Raw genomic sequence first — 17,499 nt, forward strand, 5'->3', positions numbered from 1 at the left:
GCAAACAAAGGACACTCTGATTTAAGTTCATTGAAAACAACACTCATCTTCCTTGGATTTAAGGATCAGAGCCAAGAGTCAGTAGCAGGACAGTGGTTTTGAAACAAAACACGTTTTTTCCTTGCCAAATTGCTCAAATTGCTCGCTCATTAGAGCGAAGAAATCTCACTTGACACACAGGTTTCCCAGTTTTCTTTGTTCTCTCTGCATGTGAGCATGGAAGCAGAAGCAGGAATTGATTTGCAACCGTGACACCAGAGCAAAAGCTAATTTAAAGTGGCACAGGAGAAGAGCCGAAATAGAGAGGGATTATTCCAAAGAGGAGTGTCTTTTTGGTTTTAGTGGAAAAGAGACCATTTATTACTGTTTTGCACACATCTCAAGCAAAAAAAAAAAAAAAAAAAGCTGCCTTGAGTCCCAATATTGGGAGAAAAGTGAGATAAAATATAATCATCATCATCATCATTCTCAGCTGCTGCAAGTAGATCATGCAGACAGACTACAAGCAGAGGCATAACACCGTTGCTTAGATGATTCATTGGAACTTGTGCCACAAATACCATCTGCCTGTGACAAAGAACTGGTGGGATCACAAGCCGGAAAAAGTTACAGAGAATGAACACGTCAAGCTACTCTGGGACTTCCAGATTCAAACAGACAGAGTTTTGGAGCACAATACTCCTGACCTCACGGTCGTGTTAAACAACAAAGAATGGATTGTCGATGTTGCAATCCCAAGTGACAGAAGGATTGAAGAGAAACAACTGGAAAAGCTGACATATGCAGATTTAAAGATCGAACTGCAAAGACACTGTTACAAGCCAGTCAAGGTGGTCCCAGTGGTGATCAGCACACTGGGAGCAGTGCCTAAAGACCTTGGCCTGCACTTAAACACAATCAGCGCTGACAAAACTACCATCTGCCAGCTGCAAAAGGCCATCTTACTGGGATCTGCATGCGTTATTCGCCAAGACATCACACAGTCCTAGACACTTGGGAAGTGTCCGACGTGTGATCCAATGCAACAGCCAGCAGAGTGATCTTGTCTGCTGTGGACTCATCTTGTGTTTCAAATAATAACTAGCGGTCCCCTGCCACGCGTTGCTGTGGCCCAGTTTAGTGAGCTGGAAAATAAAGTAATGAGAAAGTGTTTCTAATATATATGTAATGTCTTTATGCTTGTGGGTAAACACTATTCCTTGCTGTTTCTTTGTCAGTGTTGATGTGGAGAGTGTCTGGTTTGCCTACTCTGGAACATGCAGCATAGAATTGTCCTTCTTTAGGGGTCCCTTTCAAATCTTTGATACTGCATCTGTCATATACATATGTGTGTGTGAATGACTGGATGCCCTGGACGGCTTTGATTATATTTTCTTTCCCTGGTGAAAGGAGTTGGACTGAATGGCCTTAATGCAGCATTTCTCAACCTGGGAAGTCAAGACCCGGGGGGGGGGGGGTCACCAGGGGGGTGTCAGAAGGGTCACCAAAAACCACCAGAAAACACAGTATTTTCTGTTGGTCATGGGAGTTCTGTATGGGACATTTGCCCCAATTCTGTTGTTGGTGGGGTTCAGAATGCTCCTTGATTGTAGGTGAACTATAAATCCCAGTAACTACGACTCCCAAATGTCAAAGTCTATTTTCCCCAAACTCCATCTGTTTATATTTGGGCATATTGAGTATTCGTGCCAAGTTTGGTCCAGATCCATCATTGTTTGAATCCACAATGTTCTCTGGATGGAGGTGAACTACAATTCCAAAACTCAAGGTCAATGCCCACCAAACCCTTCCAGTATTTTCTGTTGGTCATGGGAGTTCTGTGTGCCAAGTTTGGTTCAATCCCATCGTTGGTGGAGTCCAGAATGCTCTTTGATTATAGGTGAACTATAAATCCCAGCAACTACAACTCCCAAATGACAAAATCATAATTTTTTGAGTGATGGTCACTCCTTGTGCTGTGAGACGTTTTGTTGCCAAATTTGGTGTGATTTCGTTCATTGATTGCTTTGTTTTTAAGGAACTCATTATGCACAGAGCATATATATATATATATATATATATATATATATTATCCACACTGCCATATATTCCAGTTCAAAGCAGATGATATGGGATTATATTTTTATTTTATATCTGATCACAGGTTTTATGTTTGGCCTAGATCATCTGAGAGTGTGGACTCATATAATCCAGTTCAAAGCAGAAAACTTGGGATCAGATCCTGGGATATAGGGCCTGTCTGGAAGGGCCCTACTGCTTGCATGTAAAGTACACTTTTCTGTCCCTGTCCCCTTTTCTTTCCCTCCACTCTGATAAGCCATGACACAAGCAGTTCCTTCCCCGCCTTGAGGTGAATCAGTGTCAGCAGACCTCTCTAGGGTGGAGCGGGCGGGGCAGGTTGGGGAGGCACGCATGCGCACAGCGAGTAGGCTCGGGGTGACATTTTTCCTTTCTCTCTCCGCGCTACTGAGTCTGCGCAGCAGCTCCCCTTCCCCCCTCCCTCTTTCAAATAAACAGGGTGAGGGAGGTTTAGCGCTCGCGCGGCCACCGGTCTCCCCACTGCGCAGGCGCGGCTAGCTGGGTCGCCCACCGGCCTCAGTTATATAGGCGGCCGGTCAGCTGACGCTCCCGCATTGCAGACGGCGCAGCCTGAGAGGAAAGAGCGAGATGCGGTGCTTCGTGGCTTCCCTGGTTCTCCTCGGCTCTTTGGCGTCGGGTAAGGAAGGCTTGGCTTCCCTGAGGGGAAGAAGAAACGAGGGAGCGGCCCTTGGTAGGGCTGGGCCCGTCCTTGTAGCGGAATTGGGGCAAAGGACCAGGAGAGAGCCCGGGCTGCAGGCCTCAGGCAGCTCCCCAGCAGCAGCAGCAGCAGAAGGAAGACCACCGAAATACATCTATTGTTGTTGTTATTATTGCAAATATCATTACAAAGTCGCTTTCCTTTTCTTTGTGGCAGCCATTACAGGTGCCTCCTTTTCTCCCCTCTCTGTTACTTTTCCCTGTTTTTTTCCACCCTGGGGCAGGCATTTAAATAAGAAAGCTTCTCTCTGACTGTCCCTTTAAGACCTATTTTGATTGTTTTGACAGTTTTAAGGGATTTTAATTGACTATTTTTTTTTAAAAAAAAATCTGTTTTGTACTTTTGGTGGATTTTAAACTACACTTTTTGAAATGTGAGCCATTTTACGTCTGCATCGAGACAAAAATCAGGATATTATTATGCGGTGTACCTCCGTTTTCTTTATATCTATATATTTGTGTGTGTGTTTATATAAATATGAATGTTTTAAATAAATATATATATACTAAATTCCAAAGTACAAACATACTAAGAATTACAGAGAACAAGAACAATATCCCTCCCCGTTAAACAACAACACCCACGGTTTTTCTTAGTTGTTGTAATCTAGTTTGACATATTTACATATTAACGGAACTATATCTAAAGCAGTTATCCTAACCTATACAAATCTAAATACATACTAAACATAATATATCTATATAAATAAAAATGTAATGTTCATTTGTGGGATTAACATAACGCAAAAACCACTGGACGGATTGACACCAAATTTGGACACCTAACAACCCAATGTATGTCCTTCACTAAAAAATTAATTTGTCATTTGGGAGTTGTAGTTGCTGGAATTTGTAGTTCACTTAAAATCAAAGAGCATTATTAACCCACCAACGATGGAATTGAACCAAACTTGGCACACAGTTCTCCCATGACCAACAGAAAATACTGGAAGGGTTTGGTGGGCAGTGTCCTTTGGTTTTGGAATTGTAGTTCACCTACATCCAGAGATCACTGTGGACTCAAACAATGATGGATCTGGACCAAACTCTACACCAGTGGTTCTCAACCTGGGGTCCCCAGATGTTTCTGGCCTACAACTCCCAGAAATCACAGTCAGTTTACCAGCTGTTAGGATTTCTGGGAGTTGAAGACCAAAAACATCTGGGGACCCCAGGTTGAGAACCACTGCTCTACACGAATACTCCATATGCCCAAATGTGAACACTGGTGGAGTTTGGGGAAAATAGAATCTTGACATTTGGGAGTTGTGGTTGCTGGGATTTATAGTTCACCTACAATCACAGAGCATTCTGAACCCCACCAACTATAGAATTGGGCCAAACCTCCCACACAGAACCCCATGTGGGCCACAGCAACGCGTGGCAAGGGATGGCTACTATCTATATAAATAAAAAGGTTCATTTGTGGGATTAACATAACTCAAAAACCACAGGACGAATTGACACCAAATTTGAACACAGTACACCTATCAGGCCAACGAGTGACCAGTACTCACGAAAAAGACAGCAGAAGAGACTGGAAAAGCAAAAAAAAAACAAAACCAAAACAAATAAATTACAATGCATGCGCAAAACCACATATACACACAAACACACATAAACACAGACTAGGCCACAGCAACGCATGGCAGAGGATGGCTAGTAATGTAATAAAACTTTATTTTTAACCCATCCCCTCTCCTCAAGGGGACTCAGGGCAGCTTCCAAAATAAAATGACAAACATTCAATTCCAGTACAAACACAATAGATAATTCACAAACAATTAAAAGTGAAACAATCAGATAATATCAAATAAAACATAATATAAAACATATCATATGAGACATATAAGACATGTTACAAGAACTAACCAACAGGCCTCACATTCATTGCCTGTTGGTTTTTATTTATTTATTTGTATCCCGCTTTTCTCCCACGATGGGACTCAAAGTGGCGAAACAGCATGTAAAATCAAGATAATTACAAACTAAAAATATGAACATGAACCCTGGCGGATGAGAAATTAACAATCTAAAACATTAAAACATTATGAACTCCCGTTAGCCATGACAACTAGCATAGCAACCTACATTAAAAACATACTTGCTAAAACCCATGTAATGTCCTATTTCTTTATGCCATGAAACAATCCAATTGCACTTCTTTCTTCTGCTCCCTTAAAATAGCATTATATATCAATAATACTTCAGTTTTTTGTCCCTGCTGCAGTCGCCTACTTTCTTCAGGCACTCTTCCTCCCCCCCCCCCCCCCCAAAACTCTTCTTCACACACACGGCTCCCTTGCACAGTTATGGCCTTGAAAATATGTTTGTTTATTGGGTGTGCCCCCTTCCCACTCTCGACACACACACACATAGGGGATAAAAGGCAGCTGACCAGCTATGGGTGTCATGTCTGTCTTCTGAATCCATGCCTTGGTGATTGCCTTTTTCCACTCACTTCTCCTTCTTCCAGTCCGAGAAAGAAATAAACTGTAATTTCCAGTATACATATTCTTAAGAGATCTTAGTACTATGGATCCACAGTACAACTGTAAAGGAAGGAAAGGTGTGTATTCATACCAAAACCAAAAGTTTGCATGGTAGAAGGTTGGACTGGATGGTCCTTTGGGTCCCTTCCATGCTTCTGCAGGCAACCACTGCTTTTATTAGTGGTCAGCATATGGGTGACATGGTAACCCACGCTTCCTTGTTCATTCTCAGCGTCTGGTGCTGAGTGCAAGGTTGCCAGACCTTTCCCTGCCCCATAGGCAATTGGTTTGTTTTGTATCTGGCTACACTAATGGGGGGGAACAATACAACGGTCCTTATACTCTCTTTTATTAATCATAATGTAATAATTTATATGTATTTTACATTTAAATATTAAATTACTTAATTATTCCAGCCACGTGAGACCTAATTATATGAATAAGAAGTTTATGTTAAACATTGCTTATATTCTTAATATACCCCATCTAACATTAAAAAGCTACTTTCCACCTACTTACTCTATAAGATAAAAACTCCATCTCATTACTTAAAGACATATGGTGAGAATGCTGTTGTCCTGTTAACTTCTTATCTTACGAGCTTCTCTGTTTCTCTCTTGCGTTCTCATGCTTCTTAGGCTTTCTAATGTGGGGGTTGGTATTTGTTTTCTGGTAACAGTAACTGGCATTGTATTTGTCCCTGATGGCTGCAATTATGGGCCCTTCTACACTGAGATATAATCCAGAATATCAAGGCAGATAATCCACATTATCTGCTTTGAACTGGATTATCTGAGTCTACACTGCCAGATAATTGAGTTCAAAGCAGATAATGTGGAATTTTTACAGCTGTGTAGAAGGGGCCTAAACCTTTTTTTCCTGTAGGGAACTTTGGGGGTACCTGATGACTCCCAGAGAGGCACTGGTCCACCAGCTATTGTTTGGAGTAGCATTGCTCTACTCTATCTTGTTTATGATGATTACCATTTATTAGTCGTTATTGACAGATCTGTTAGTAGTTTTTCTGTCTTCTTTAAATCTGTGTATTCCTTTCTAGAATGTGGCCCAACCTTTCCTCAGCCTTATTTTCAACTTCACAGTATTTGCAGACTAAAATTAGCCACTAGCTCCTCTGTTTAGTCTACAAAAACCGTGTCTTGCTTACACTTCAGAATGATAAACATTACAGATATCTAAGATGAAATCCAAAATATATCATAAGTAAGACCTATGAGATATGTAACCATCATTCATTGTGAAGCTCATTTTAAAGTTACCTGAATGAAGATGATCAGATAAACAGTTTTTGAGCTTGTGACTCTAGACCATGGCTGCATATTATGTGACCATTCAGGTGTTTTGGACTTCAGCTAGAATTCCTGACTAGCGGGCTAGGACTTCTGGGAGTTGGGAGTCCTAAACACTTGGAAGGCCACAGGTTTTGCAAGCTTTCTTTAGATCAATGGTTCCTAATCTTTGATCCTTCGGGTGGTTTTGATTTCTGTTCCCACAATTCCTAGCTGCTGCGAGAGATTTCTCGGAATTGAAGTTCAAAATGACTGGAGGACCAAAGGCTGGGAACCATTTTTCTAGATCAGAGTTTGTCAAACTCTGCTCCTCCAGATATCTTGGACTCAATCTCCCACAATTCCTAACAGCTGGTAAAATGGCTGGGATTTATGGGAGCTGATGTCCAAAGCACCTGGAGGAGCGAGCAGAGCTTGAGAAACAGTGCTCTAGATCAGTGGTTCTCAACCTAGGGTCCCCAGATTTTTTTGGCCTACAACTCCCAGAAATCCCAGCCAGTTGACCAGCTGTTAGGATTTCTGGGAGTTGAAGGCCAAAAACATCTGGGGACCCCAGGTTGGGAATCACTCCTCTAGATCAATGAAATGGGTGGGAGGGTGCAGCAATTGGGGAAAGGGAGACACTTTAGGAAGAAACAACAGAAAACTTGCTTTCATCCAAATACCGTTCTGGATCAAGTGAACCCAGCTAGGTTTGAAACCATAGGCAGGCTACTTCCAACTGTAATAAACCATTTACTGGATGGATCCCTTTGGTGTTTTTTTTTTTGAAGTGTTGCTCCTAAATTCAGCTACCATATTTGAGGTCGTTCTGAAGTTAGATGCAGCCTCAGCTTCATGACTCCTCATAACAGCACCTTAATAATAGATTTTAAGTAGACAAAGAAGCAGCCTACTACGTATAAGCAGGATTTGTCCTGTATGTTCACTTTGGGTTTCTGTGAAGCAAGCTATTTCATTGTCTTGCTTATAAAAATCAGAAGAGAACAGATATCATGTCCACAACACATAGTTGAGTTAATTCCATAGTGCTTCTTTGGGTGAAATTTCTATCTTATTAGATCGTTTATGTATCTGTTAAACAGTTGATTCTGTGCAGATAACGCACAGATTGAATTACATGCAACCCTTCACATTCTTAGCAGTTAGGGGCAGAGGCAACTAATGTGGAAAATCTACAGGCATTTCCAGGACCCTCTTGGGTGTAGTGAGGGACCAACCCCCCTTATTGAAGCCTTCTCAACTCACCCTTTGTGTGTGTGTCTCCTGTAGCAGTGGTGCACATGAAGGCACTAAGTACTGTGGAGGGAAGGAGTGTGACTGGGGAAGTGCAGAGGAGGCCTCAAGGGTTTCACTGGAAGTGGAACCTCTTCTTTTCTACTGGCCACTGCCTCAATTTTCCTCGCCTGCCCTACCTTTCTCTATCAAGATGGAGGCAGCAGGCATCAGAGGAAGAATGGCTTCTCCACTGTTTGATCCAGCTGCTGTTTCATACTCCTTCCCTCCGCTGCACCCAGCATCTCCAAGTGCACCCTGGTAGTGGGAGAGAGGCAAGAAGAATTGGTGGGTAGAGAGAGGGGGAGGAAGGCCAAATAAAGCCCCCGAGACTAAAGCTGAGTGTGAGACCGACAGAAGAGTGAGGGGAAAGACCCAGATTCCTGCACACCTCTTGTGGCCTCCCCGTTGACTGCCCTGTCCAAGTGTCCACATAACATCTGGCTTTGGAAGTAGTTGACAAGGGCAATTGCTGGTGCTCTGCCGCCCCTTGAGCACCACACAGCTGCATCAGTCTTGAGGAAGACAGAATGATCCCCTTGCCAATGCTTCCCAAAACTTACAGAACTACTGTCTTCAGAGAGAGTTGGTGCTACCTGTGTTTTTTGTTTGTTTGTTTGTTTGTTTTGTCGTGTCAGGAGCGACTTGAGAAACTGCAAGTCACTTCTGGTGTGAGAGTATTGGCCGTCTGCAAGGACGTTGCCCAGGGGACGCCCGGATGATTTGATATTTTTATCATCCTTGTGGGAGACTTCTCATGTCCCCATATGAGGAGCTGGAGCTGATAGAAGAGAGTTCATCCGCCTCTCCCTGGATTCGAACCTGTGACCTGTCGGTCTTCAGTCCTACCGGCACAGGGGTTTAACCCACTGCGTCACTGGGGGCTCCTGGTACTTGTGGTGATCTCTTTTCCCCCCTCATCAAACCCCTGGCAGTTGGGTGAATGTGAATGTGGTGGCTTGAGGTTCAGGATAGAATGACAGAAACTTTGAAGGGGCAGTGGCAAAACCTTTGAATAATCAAATCTATGACCCATCAATGTGACAGGCCAGGTGTGTATCTGTTCTTGCACTTGTTTCCTGTATTGTTTGAAACAAGGACAGACATATGGCCAGAGACAGTTCATATGTATCATGAGATGGAGAGCAGAATCTGCAGGAAAGCAGGGAGAGAAAAATGTCACATGTCACTTTTTGTTTGCAAATCACTCGCAGGATATTTAAGCAACCATTAGCAGTGTTTGGTATGGAAATAAACTGAAGAAGAGTTGCCGACTTTTATTTAGCATAGCTTCATGTTTTCACAACTCAGTTTTATTGATGTGTGACTCGGTTTTCCCATCCAAGTCCAAATACATGAACAAAACTTGGCTGGCCCAGAAGCCAGTGGCAGGAGATGATATGTACTCTGTGCACTGAATTCTGTATAATTTAGTTGCTTTAGGCAAAGTGAATTTAGATGCCAGGCATCTTAGTTGGGATAAATATATGTGAAAGGAGGTGAGGTCTTTTTAACAGAAAATGCCTCCAGTATTTAATCTTAGAAAGTTCACATTCAGACAATTTGCCTTCTCTATCAGATATACTCTATTTCTGCCCCCCTCTTTTTTCACACATGCTCAGAAGGCAGTCTCCTAGCAGATTAATTATGTTAGGACAGTGCTTCCAGATCTCTAGGAGGCTTTCTGAGCATGTGCAAATGACATATAGGATTTAGGACTTGGAAAAAACGTATTAGAGATATAGAGGAGGAGGAATAAAGACGGGTGTTGCAGAGCATGGTAATTGACCACTTAAAGCAGATTATATAATCCTATGTTTGGGGATTTGGGGAACATAAGCATCCACTGCCCTTCCATTTCATTTGCCTCTATATTTGGTGGGTTAAATCTTTCCAATTCTACTGATCCATAGAGGCAAAAAAACTCCCTAAGTTTGAATTTTCTTACCACAATTTAGTATTAAATTTGCCAGGATAGGGCTACCCTAGTTGACACACGGAAAACCAAAGCTTTTGTTAGATTTCCCACTTCCAATATTTATCTGCCATGTGTACCTGATTGGACTCAGTTTATATAATATTTAATTATTTCTTGCTGTCATCTTTGCAGTAGCATTCTTCACATGCTTTTTGGATAGTTCTCTAATAAAGGACTGGATTCAAGAGAAAAGAAAAAATGTACTTAGTCACACAGGGGATGCCCTAACTATGTGTATTGTATTGTAACATTAGAGCCTATACCTGAAATCATGGGTGTTTTAGGGATTCTGGGGAAGAAATACTTTCATGTTGGCCTTGGACACTGCTAACTAGTTGATTAAATATGGGCATTTAAGTGCTTCCCTTTTGGGTTGTTGTAGGTTTTCCGGGCTATATGGCCATGTTCTAGAGGCATTTTCTCCTGACGTTTCGCCTGCATCTATGGCAAGCATCCTCAGAGGTAGTGACCTCACTACCTCTGAGGATGCTTGCCATAGATGCAGGCGAAACATCAGGAGAAAATGCCTCTAGAACATGGCCATATAGCCCGGAAAACCTACAACAACCCAGTGATTCCGGCCATGAAAGCCTTCAACAATACTTCCCTTTTGTTGAACATTTGCTGAAAGTATCTAGGCAGATATTGCAGGTGATTTAAATTAGAAATGTCTTTGTCCTGTAGGAAATGAGTTGCTGACACATAAGCCATTTTGAGTTCTGCGCTAATCTTTCTGCCTCCTTCACTAATTCTCACACTATGGGAGCTTCCAAGTAAAAAAAGCTACATTGAAAATGTTTGATACATCCTTTCAATTCAGAAACAAATTTCTAAATAATTAATGACCGTTCTGTTACAGAAGCTGTTGTGTCCTAATCATGTGGTTTCAGCCAGTGTAACAGGTGAAACAACAATGCTAACCACCACATAACATAGGAATAGACCTTCCTGTTACCATGCCTCACAGATAAAACATTGGCTCCATCCACTGTTCTAATTCAGTTTGGATTATTATCTGGACTAGAACAATCTTCTAAAAGCTGATATAAAAATGGATGCAAAGATTCTCTATTTTTAAAGAAACCAGCTTGCTTGTATGTATAACCTTAATTTAGGTTTCAGTTCGATTCTAATCAATTTTATGTATTGTGTATTGAAGCATCCGAAAGCTTAAACTACAAGTAGATGAAGTATACTTCGGAGTATTGGCCTCAGTCTAGAGGGTGCTTCTAGCCTTAATTAAAAGGTAGCCCGATTTCCCCATTTGATTTGACTTTACTGTCTGTGTAATAACTGCCTACTTTCTTAGAGTCATGTTGTCTTGGAGTACAAAAGCTTTATTCTGTCATTGCTAAGAGAGCTTTGTTGGATCAGATCAAGGGCTGATCTAATCCAGTATCCCCTCAGTAATAATGACCATTTGGATTCCTGTAGAAAAGGACTGAGGAGAATTTAAATGAGTTGGCCTTGTTTTTCTCTGCTAGAACTGAGATCAGAGCTAGGTACAAAATAGTGACTCAGTGATGTGGACATTGAACAGGGTGAATCCCTGCTCAAACACATCCCATGAATTTCCTTACCAGCAAAGCTTGTAAACAAACACATACCTGGACTTTTCCCGCAGGTTGTATATGTTTTAACATATACAATTTAGAAGAGATGAAAATATCTATTCACTTTTGGGAGTTGGAAATCCCTGCGGGTCTACTGTAGATGACCTAGTCCAAGACACTTACAATAAGTCTCAGTGTATGTTTTGGTCACTCTTGCTCAGACTATATTATATTTTTTCATTTGGAACCACTTTCAGTCTAAGATTTTTTTTACGACCTCTTTCCGCTCAAGAAATTTATATGCAACCCTGGGTATATATTGGTATATAAAATATGTATAAAAATCAACCATTTACTGAATAAAAAAGCATTTGCAACATTTTCTAAACAGGATGATTTCCCTTTTGTAGGAATTCTTAGCTTCAACTGTGTTGCTGTGGTTTAGTCTTCTTTTATAAGAACGCACCAAGATGCACAAGGGTTGCAGATACCATACGTTTTTATTGTTTGGATTACAAGCACCTAACAAATAATAATAAAAAAACTTTATTTATACCCCACCACCATCTCCCCAAGGGACTCGGAGCGGCTTACATGAGGCTAAGCCCAACAACACATCAATAAAACAGAAAAGCAATAAACAAAACAATACACTGCAATACAAATTAATATAAATCACATATAACAATAACACACGAGGATTTAAAAAAACCTATGGCCAGGTCAAATGTAATAATTTAAATTTAAAAAATAAACGCTGGGCATGAACAAGGTAGGATAAATCTGGTAGGAGGGTTTTAAAGAAGTGAGGGGCTTCTGCCCATGTATATAGGCTCTAAGCTATAACATAAATCATCGAAAAAGGCCCTGCACCTTTTCTACATACCTTGAGCCCCCTTCCTTCCACCTCGGGGCAATTGAATTTTATGGCTGGTTCATTTGTCCTGGTAGGATCCTGTTCTTCTTTTTTGCCGAAAGCTATATGTTCTATCTCAGGATTGTTAGTTGGATAGCATGAGTGAGGATCATGACACCTTTTAATGAAGTATAGCTGAAGCATTTTCTCCAGAATCCACAATAAACACTGCACATAGTTGCTTATAGATTTGTGTAATGTCTAGGTGGCATTAAGAAACCTTGTACTGTTGCCAAATTTTTCATGGCCCTCACATTGCACTAGGGGGACTCAATTTGGGGTTGGGACCCATAGTTTGAGAAGCAGTGCTTTTGAAAGATTTTGAAGTGGGACATAACCTGTAAACTCAACTTTTTCTTCTTTTTACCCCAACTAAAACATCTTGTGAATACTGCTTTTCTGTAAAATAAAAGTATAAGTATTATGACATCACGAGTTAATATTGAACAATCTTTATTTCTTCTTCTTTTGTTTTTAATATTACAAATGCATGGGATTGGGAATAGGTATATATATGACTAAAATTTAAGGATAGCATGTGAGGAGGGAATGAGCCAGTCTCATGAAGACATCATATAAAGGCATGCTGTTGCTCACCCAGAGAAAAAGTTCCTTTTTATGCAGGAATTTGCTGAGACCCAAAGATCAGGAAATACGGTTATTAAGATGAAGCTACAGAACATAATCTGTTGACGCAAATTTGACGCAGGGTGCATCTACACACTGTAAACATTTTTGACACTACTTTAACTGCAACAGCTCAATGTTATGGAATTGTGGGAATTGTAATTTTACATGGTCTTTGCCTTCGCTGCCAAAGCTTTCATAGCTTTGAGCCATACCAGTTAAAGTGGTGTCAAACTTCATTAAGTCTTCAGTGTAGCTGCAGCCCTAAGAAGTGTGAAATGCTATTTTGAGAATATGGGGATCATGCAAAAGGATACACAAGGAATCATGTACAAGTATAATTCGAGTAGGCATTGATGCATATGCAATGTACTTGTATTGATGTTAAGAAGCTGGTTTAATGGGCCTTCTCAGTAAATGTAAGATTACAGCTGGTAATCCAATGGGATATCAGTTGAATGCATTAAGTCTCATTGATCTAAGTACTGTAGACTACAGCTTTAATTTCTTTACTACAGGCAGTGCATCCTTTCTTCAGAATTTCAGAATCTGAAATTGTCCATATGCGTGGCTGAAATAATCAAACCTTTGCTTTCTGGTGGTTCAGTGTACACAAACTGGACAAAATTATTGCAAATATTGTGCAAAATAATCTTCAGGCAATGTATATAATGTATATATGAAATGTAAATAATTTTTTTTTGCCGAGATTTGGATCCTATTTCTAAAATACTGAATTAGATACATACATACAAATATGGTTATTTTAAAATCTAAAAATAAGTCTAATCCCAAGTATTCAAAATAAGAGATACTCAATGTATATACTACACTTTAGAATCCAAAGAGGGGAGAACCTGAGCCAGTACTGTATACAGTAAAAAATCTAAATTAGCTTAGAATTGTTTCATGGTGGCACTTGTTATTATCAAATGCATATTGCCAAACCTGTGTATACAACTATTCGTGAAATGAATTACTTTGGTTAATGCCTTTATAATGTTATTACAAAAAAAAAAGAAGAAAAAAAAAGAACAATAAGTGCCTGGATCCAGACTTTGAGATAACGGATCTGAGGAATGTATATGTCAACCGCATTTGTAACATCAGTAAAAGCGTAAAGTGTTATGAGCCCAAACTTTCATCCCTTCATTAATGTGCACATGAAATCTGAATTTCAATGTCATGAATAATGTAAATTACATTATTTATTTATTTATTTCCCGCTTTTCTCTCAGATAGGGACTCAAAAGTGGCAAACAACATGTAAACAAAAACATTACAACTATAAAAAATAAACATACTCATCAAATGCTATCAGTACATGCAGGCTTTACATCAGTGGAGGTGAACCTATGTCCCTCTCTCTTTGGGCCTGTTGTGTCTGTGGCATAGATGACTTCTGTAGTATAGTTGGAGAGAAGCTAGGTTGGAGGGGAGCGTAGCTCACAGCGTGACATAACTGGAGGGGCTGAGAGTGCTTGGGCCACAGTGTCTACATACCTTGAGCCCCCTTCCTCCCACCTCGGAGCAATTGAATTTTATGGCTGGTTCATTTGTCCTTTGCAGTGTCAGCCCTACACATGCCACTGGCCCTACCTTGTTGCTCGCCAGAGACTCATTTGTAATAGAACTATTGGAATTTCAAGAAAGCTTTATCTGGAAAAATAAATTCTATTACCTGCATGAAACACTTGAGAAGATAGAAGGGGTGACAAAGGGCAGTATGCTTCTAGAAATGAAATCCTTAAAGAGTGGAATTCTCTGCCAAATAATTTTAAGTCAATGACAGGACTTGGGATTGCTTTCCTTACTTTGTTTGGCTCACCTTATGCTTGTGAGAAGCTGTTTTCAGTTTTGAATTACATCAAATCTGACAGCACAAACAGACTAAAAGATGACCTAGTACTGCATGTGTGTCTCTGAAACTCAAAAAGTTTGAGCCAAGGTTAGACAAATTATCAGCATGCATACAACAGCAACAATCATATGAATTGTTCAAAAGCATGCCAAATGTAATTTTTTACCTTTCAATAAAAAGTTGTTTGTATCATTGAAAGCTCTGTTACTGTGTTTTTCTTTTAAGATAAAATCTGTTAATGTATGATTTTTTAAAAAACAAAACCCTCAGTATTCAAGTTAAATTGCCATGTTGACACTTTGTGATAAATAAGTAGGTTTTGGGTTTCAGTTTAGACACTAAGGGCCTTCCAGACAGGCCCTATATCCCAGGATCTGATCCCAGTTTTTCCGTTTATCCCAGATTATTTGGCAGTACGGACTCATATAATCCAGTTTAAAGTAGAAAGCCGGAGATCAGATCTTAGGATATAGGGCCTGTCTAGAAGGACCCTAGTCCCTAAAAGATTCATGTCACTGCTCTAGATAATCATTTAGTGGTCCTTAAATCTCTAAGACCATTTGAAGACTTGTCATTGGGACTCACAAATTCCAGGTGTTTTGACATATAGTTCTATGTTGCCTAGCCCTGTTTGAGCAGTTATTTCTGTAGCCCCAAAGCCACTGCTTTAGAAAGAGTTTCACTTACCCAGGGGCTGATATTTTGCCACATGCATTGCTCAGATTACCTTGTTACATGCAAGGACTAGCATAATGGCATGCTTGATGGTCATAAATGTCTTGTAGTTAGCTGCAGTGGAAAGTTCATTATTCACAAAACTCTTCCATGTTGTAATGGTAGTGTCTTAATTGATACTTGACAATCTCCCAGGCTGAGGTGATGTACTTGAAGTTATTCTGTTTTCTTCAGAAAGAGAATGCACTATTCCTTCAAGTCTCAAGTAATGGTTGTTAAATAAGCTAGACCAGTGGTTTTATTTATTTTATTTATTTAGAAGATTTATATACCGGCCTTCTCCACCTCGATGAGGGACTCAGGTCGGTTTACAGAGCATAACAAATACAATCATATAAAACAACAATTACAGATCAATACATATTAAAATAGTACAACTTAGTACAATAAAAACATCATCATTACATCATTACAATATGCCAAATCGTCACTCCAGTCGTAGTCAAAAACAAATTCATAGTCACAGTTCATCATGGTCATCACAGGGAAGGTTCTAGGTTCAGTCTTCGAATGCCACCCTCCAGAGCCATGTTTTTAGGGATTTCCTGAATGTCAGGAGGGAGGGGGCAGATCTAACCTCTGGTGGGAGGGAGTTCCAAAGCCGGGGAGCCACCACAGAGAAGGCCCTGTCCCTCGTCCCCACCAACCTCGATTGTGAAGGTGGTGGGACCGAGAGCAGGGCCCCCCCAGAAGATCTTAGTAGCCTTGATGGTTCGTAGGGGAGAATCCGTTCGGACAGGTAAACTGGGCCGGCGCCGTTTAGGGCTTTATAGGTCAACACCAGCACTTTGAATTGTGCCCGGAAGCTGATAGGCAGCCAGTGGAGCTGGCGTAGCAGAGGGGTCGTATGATCTCTGTACCCTGCTCCTGTTAGCAATCTGGCTGCCGCGCGTTGGACTGATTGAAGCTTCCGGGCAGTCTTCAGAGGCAACCCCACGTAGAGAGCGTTGCAGTAGTCTAAACGGGATGTAACCAGAGCGTGGACTACCGTGGCCAAGTCAGACTTCCCAAGGTACGGGCGCAGCTGGCGCACAAGTTTTAATTGTGCAAAAGCTCCCCTGACCACCGCCGAGACCTGGGGTTCCAGGCTCAGCGATGAGTCCAGGGTCACTCCCAAGCTGCGAACCTGCGCCTTCAGGGGGAGTGTAACCCCGTCCAGCACAGGCTGTAACCCTATACCCTGTTCGGCCTTTCGACTGACCAGGAGTACCTCTGTCTTGTCTGGATTTAGTTTCAATCTGTTGTCCCTCATCCAGTCCGTTACAGCGGCCAAGCACCGGTTCAGGACTTCAACAGCCTCCTTAGTAGCAGGTGGGAAGGAGTGACAGAGTTGGACATCATCTGCGTACAGATGACACCGTACCCCGAAACTCCGGATGATCTCTCCCAACGGCTTCATGTATATGTTAAACAACATAGGGGACAGTACAGAACCCTGCGGGACCCCACAGTACAATGGCCGCGGAGTCGAGCAGGTGTCCCCTAATGACACCATCTGGGAGCGCCCCTCGAGAAAGGACTGGAGCCACTGCAGAGCAGTACCTCCAAGACCCATTCCCGCGAGACGTCCCAGAAGGATACCGTGATCGACGGTATCGAAGGCCGAAGAGAGGTCCAGCAGAACCAACAGGGACACACTCCCCCTGTCCAGTTCCCTGCGCAGATCATCCACTAAGGCGACCAAGGCTGTCTCCGTACCATGCCCCGGCCTAAAACCAGACTGCGCAGGATCTAGATACTCCGTGTCTACCAGGAACTCCTGGAGTTGCGAGGCCACCACACGTTCCAGGACTTTGCCCAAAAAGGGGAGATTGGATACTGGCCGATAGTTGACGAATTGAGTGGGGTCCAGTGATGGTTTTTTCAACAGCGGTTTTATAACAGCTTGTTTTAAGCTGGCTGGAATGATGCCTTCCCGAAGGGAGGCATTAACCACCACCTTTACCCACTCTGCCAAAC

At 41.6% G+C, this 17,499-nt stretch overlaps 1 protein-coding gene across 1 annotated transcript in view; it reads left to right on the forward strand.

Annotated features, from left to right (window-relative positions):
* Positions 1–2,536: 2,536 nt before the first annotated feature.
* PSAP (prosaposin) overlaps positions 2,537–17,499 on the forward strand; it is a 40,268-nt gene continuing 25,305 nt past the window's right edge. The window contains exon 1 of the mRNA XM_067465690.1: positions 2,537–2,716. Within this exon, the coding sequence (XP_067321791.1) occupies positions 2,668–2,716 (49 nt within the window). The 5' untranslated portion in view covers positions 2,537–2,667. The remainder of the gene's footprint in view (positions 2,717–17,499) is intronic.

This window comes from Anolis sagrei, chromosome 3 (assembly GCF_037176765.1).
Source record: "Anolis sagrei isolate rAnoSag1 chromosome 3, rAnoSag1.mat, whole genome shotgun sequence".
Taxonomy (NCBI): Eukaryota; Metazoa; Chordata; class Lepidosauria; order Squamata; family Dactyloidae; genus Anolis; species Anolis sagrei.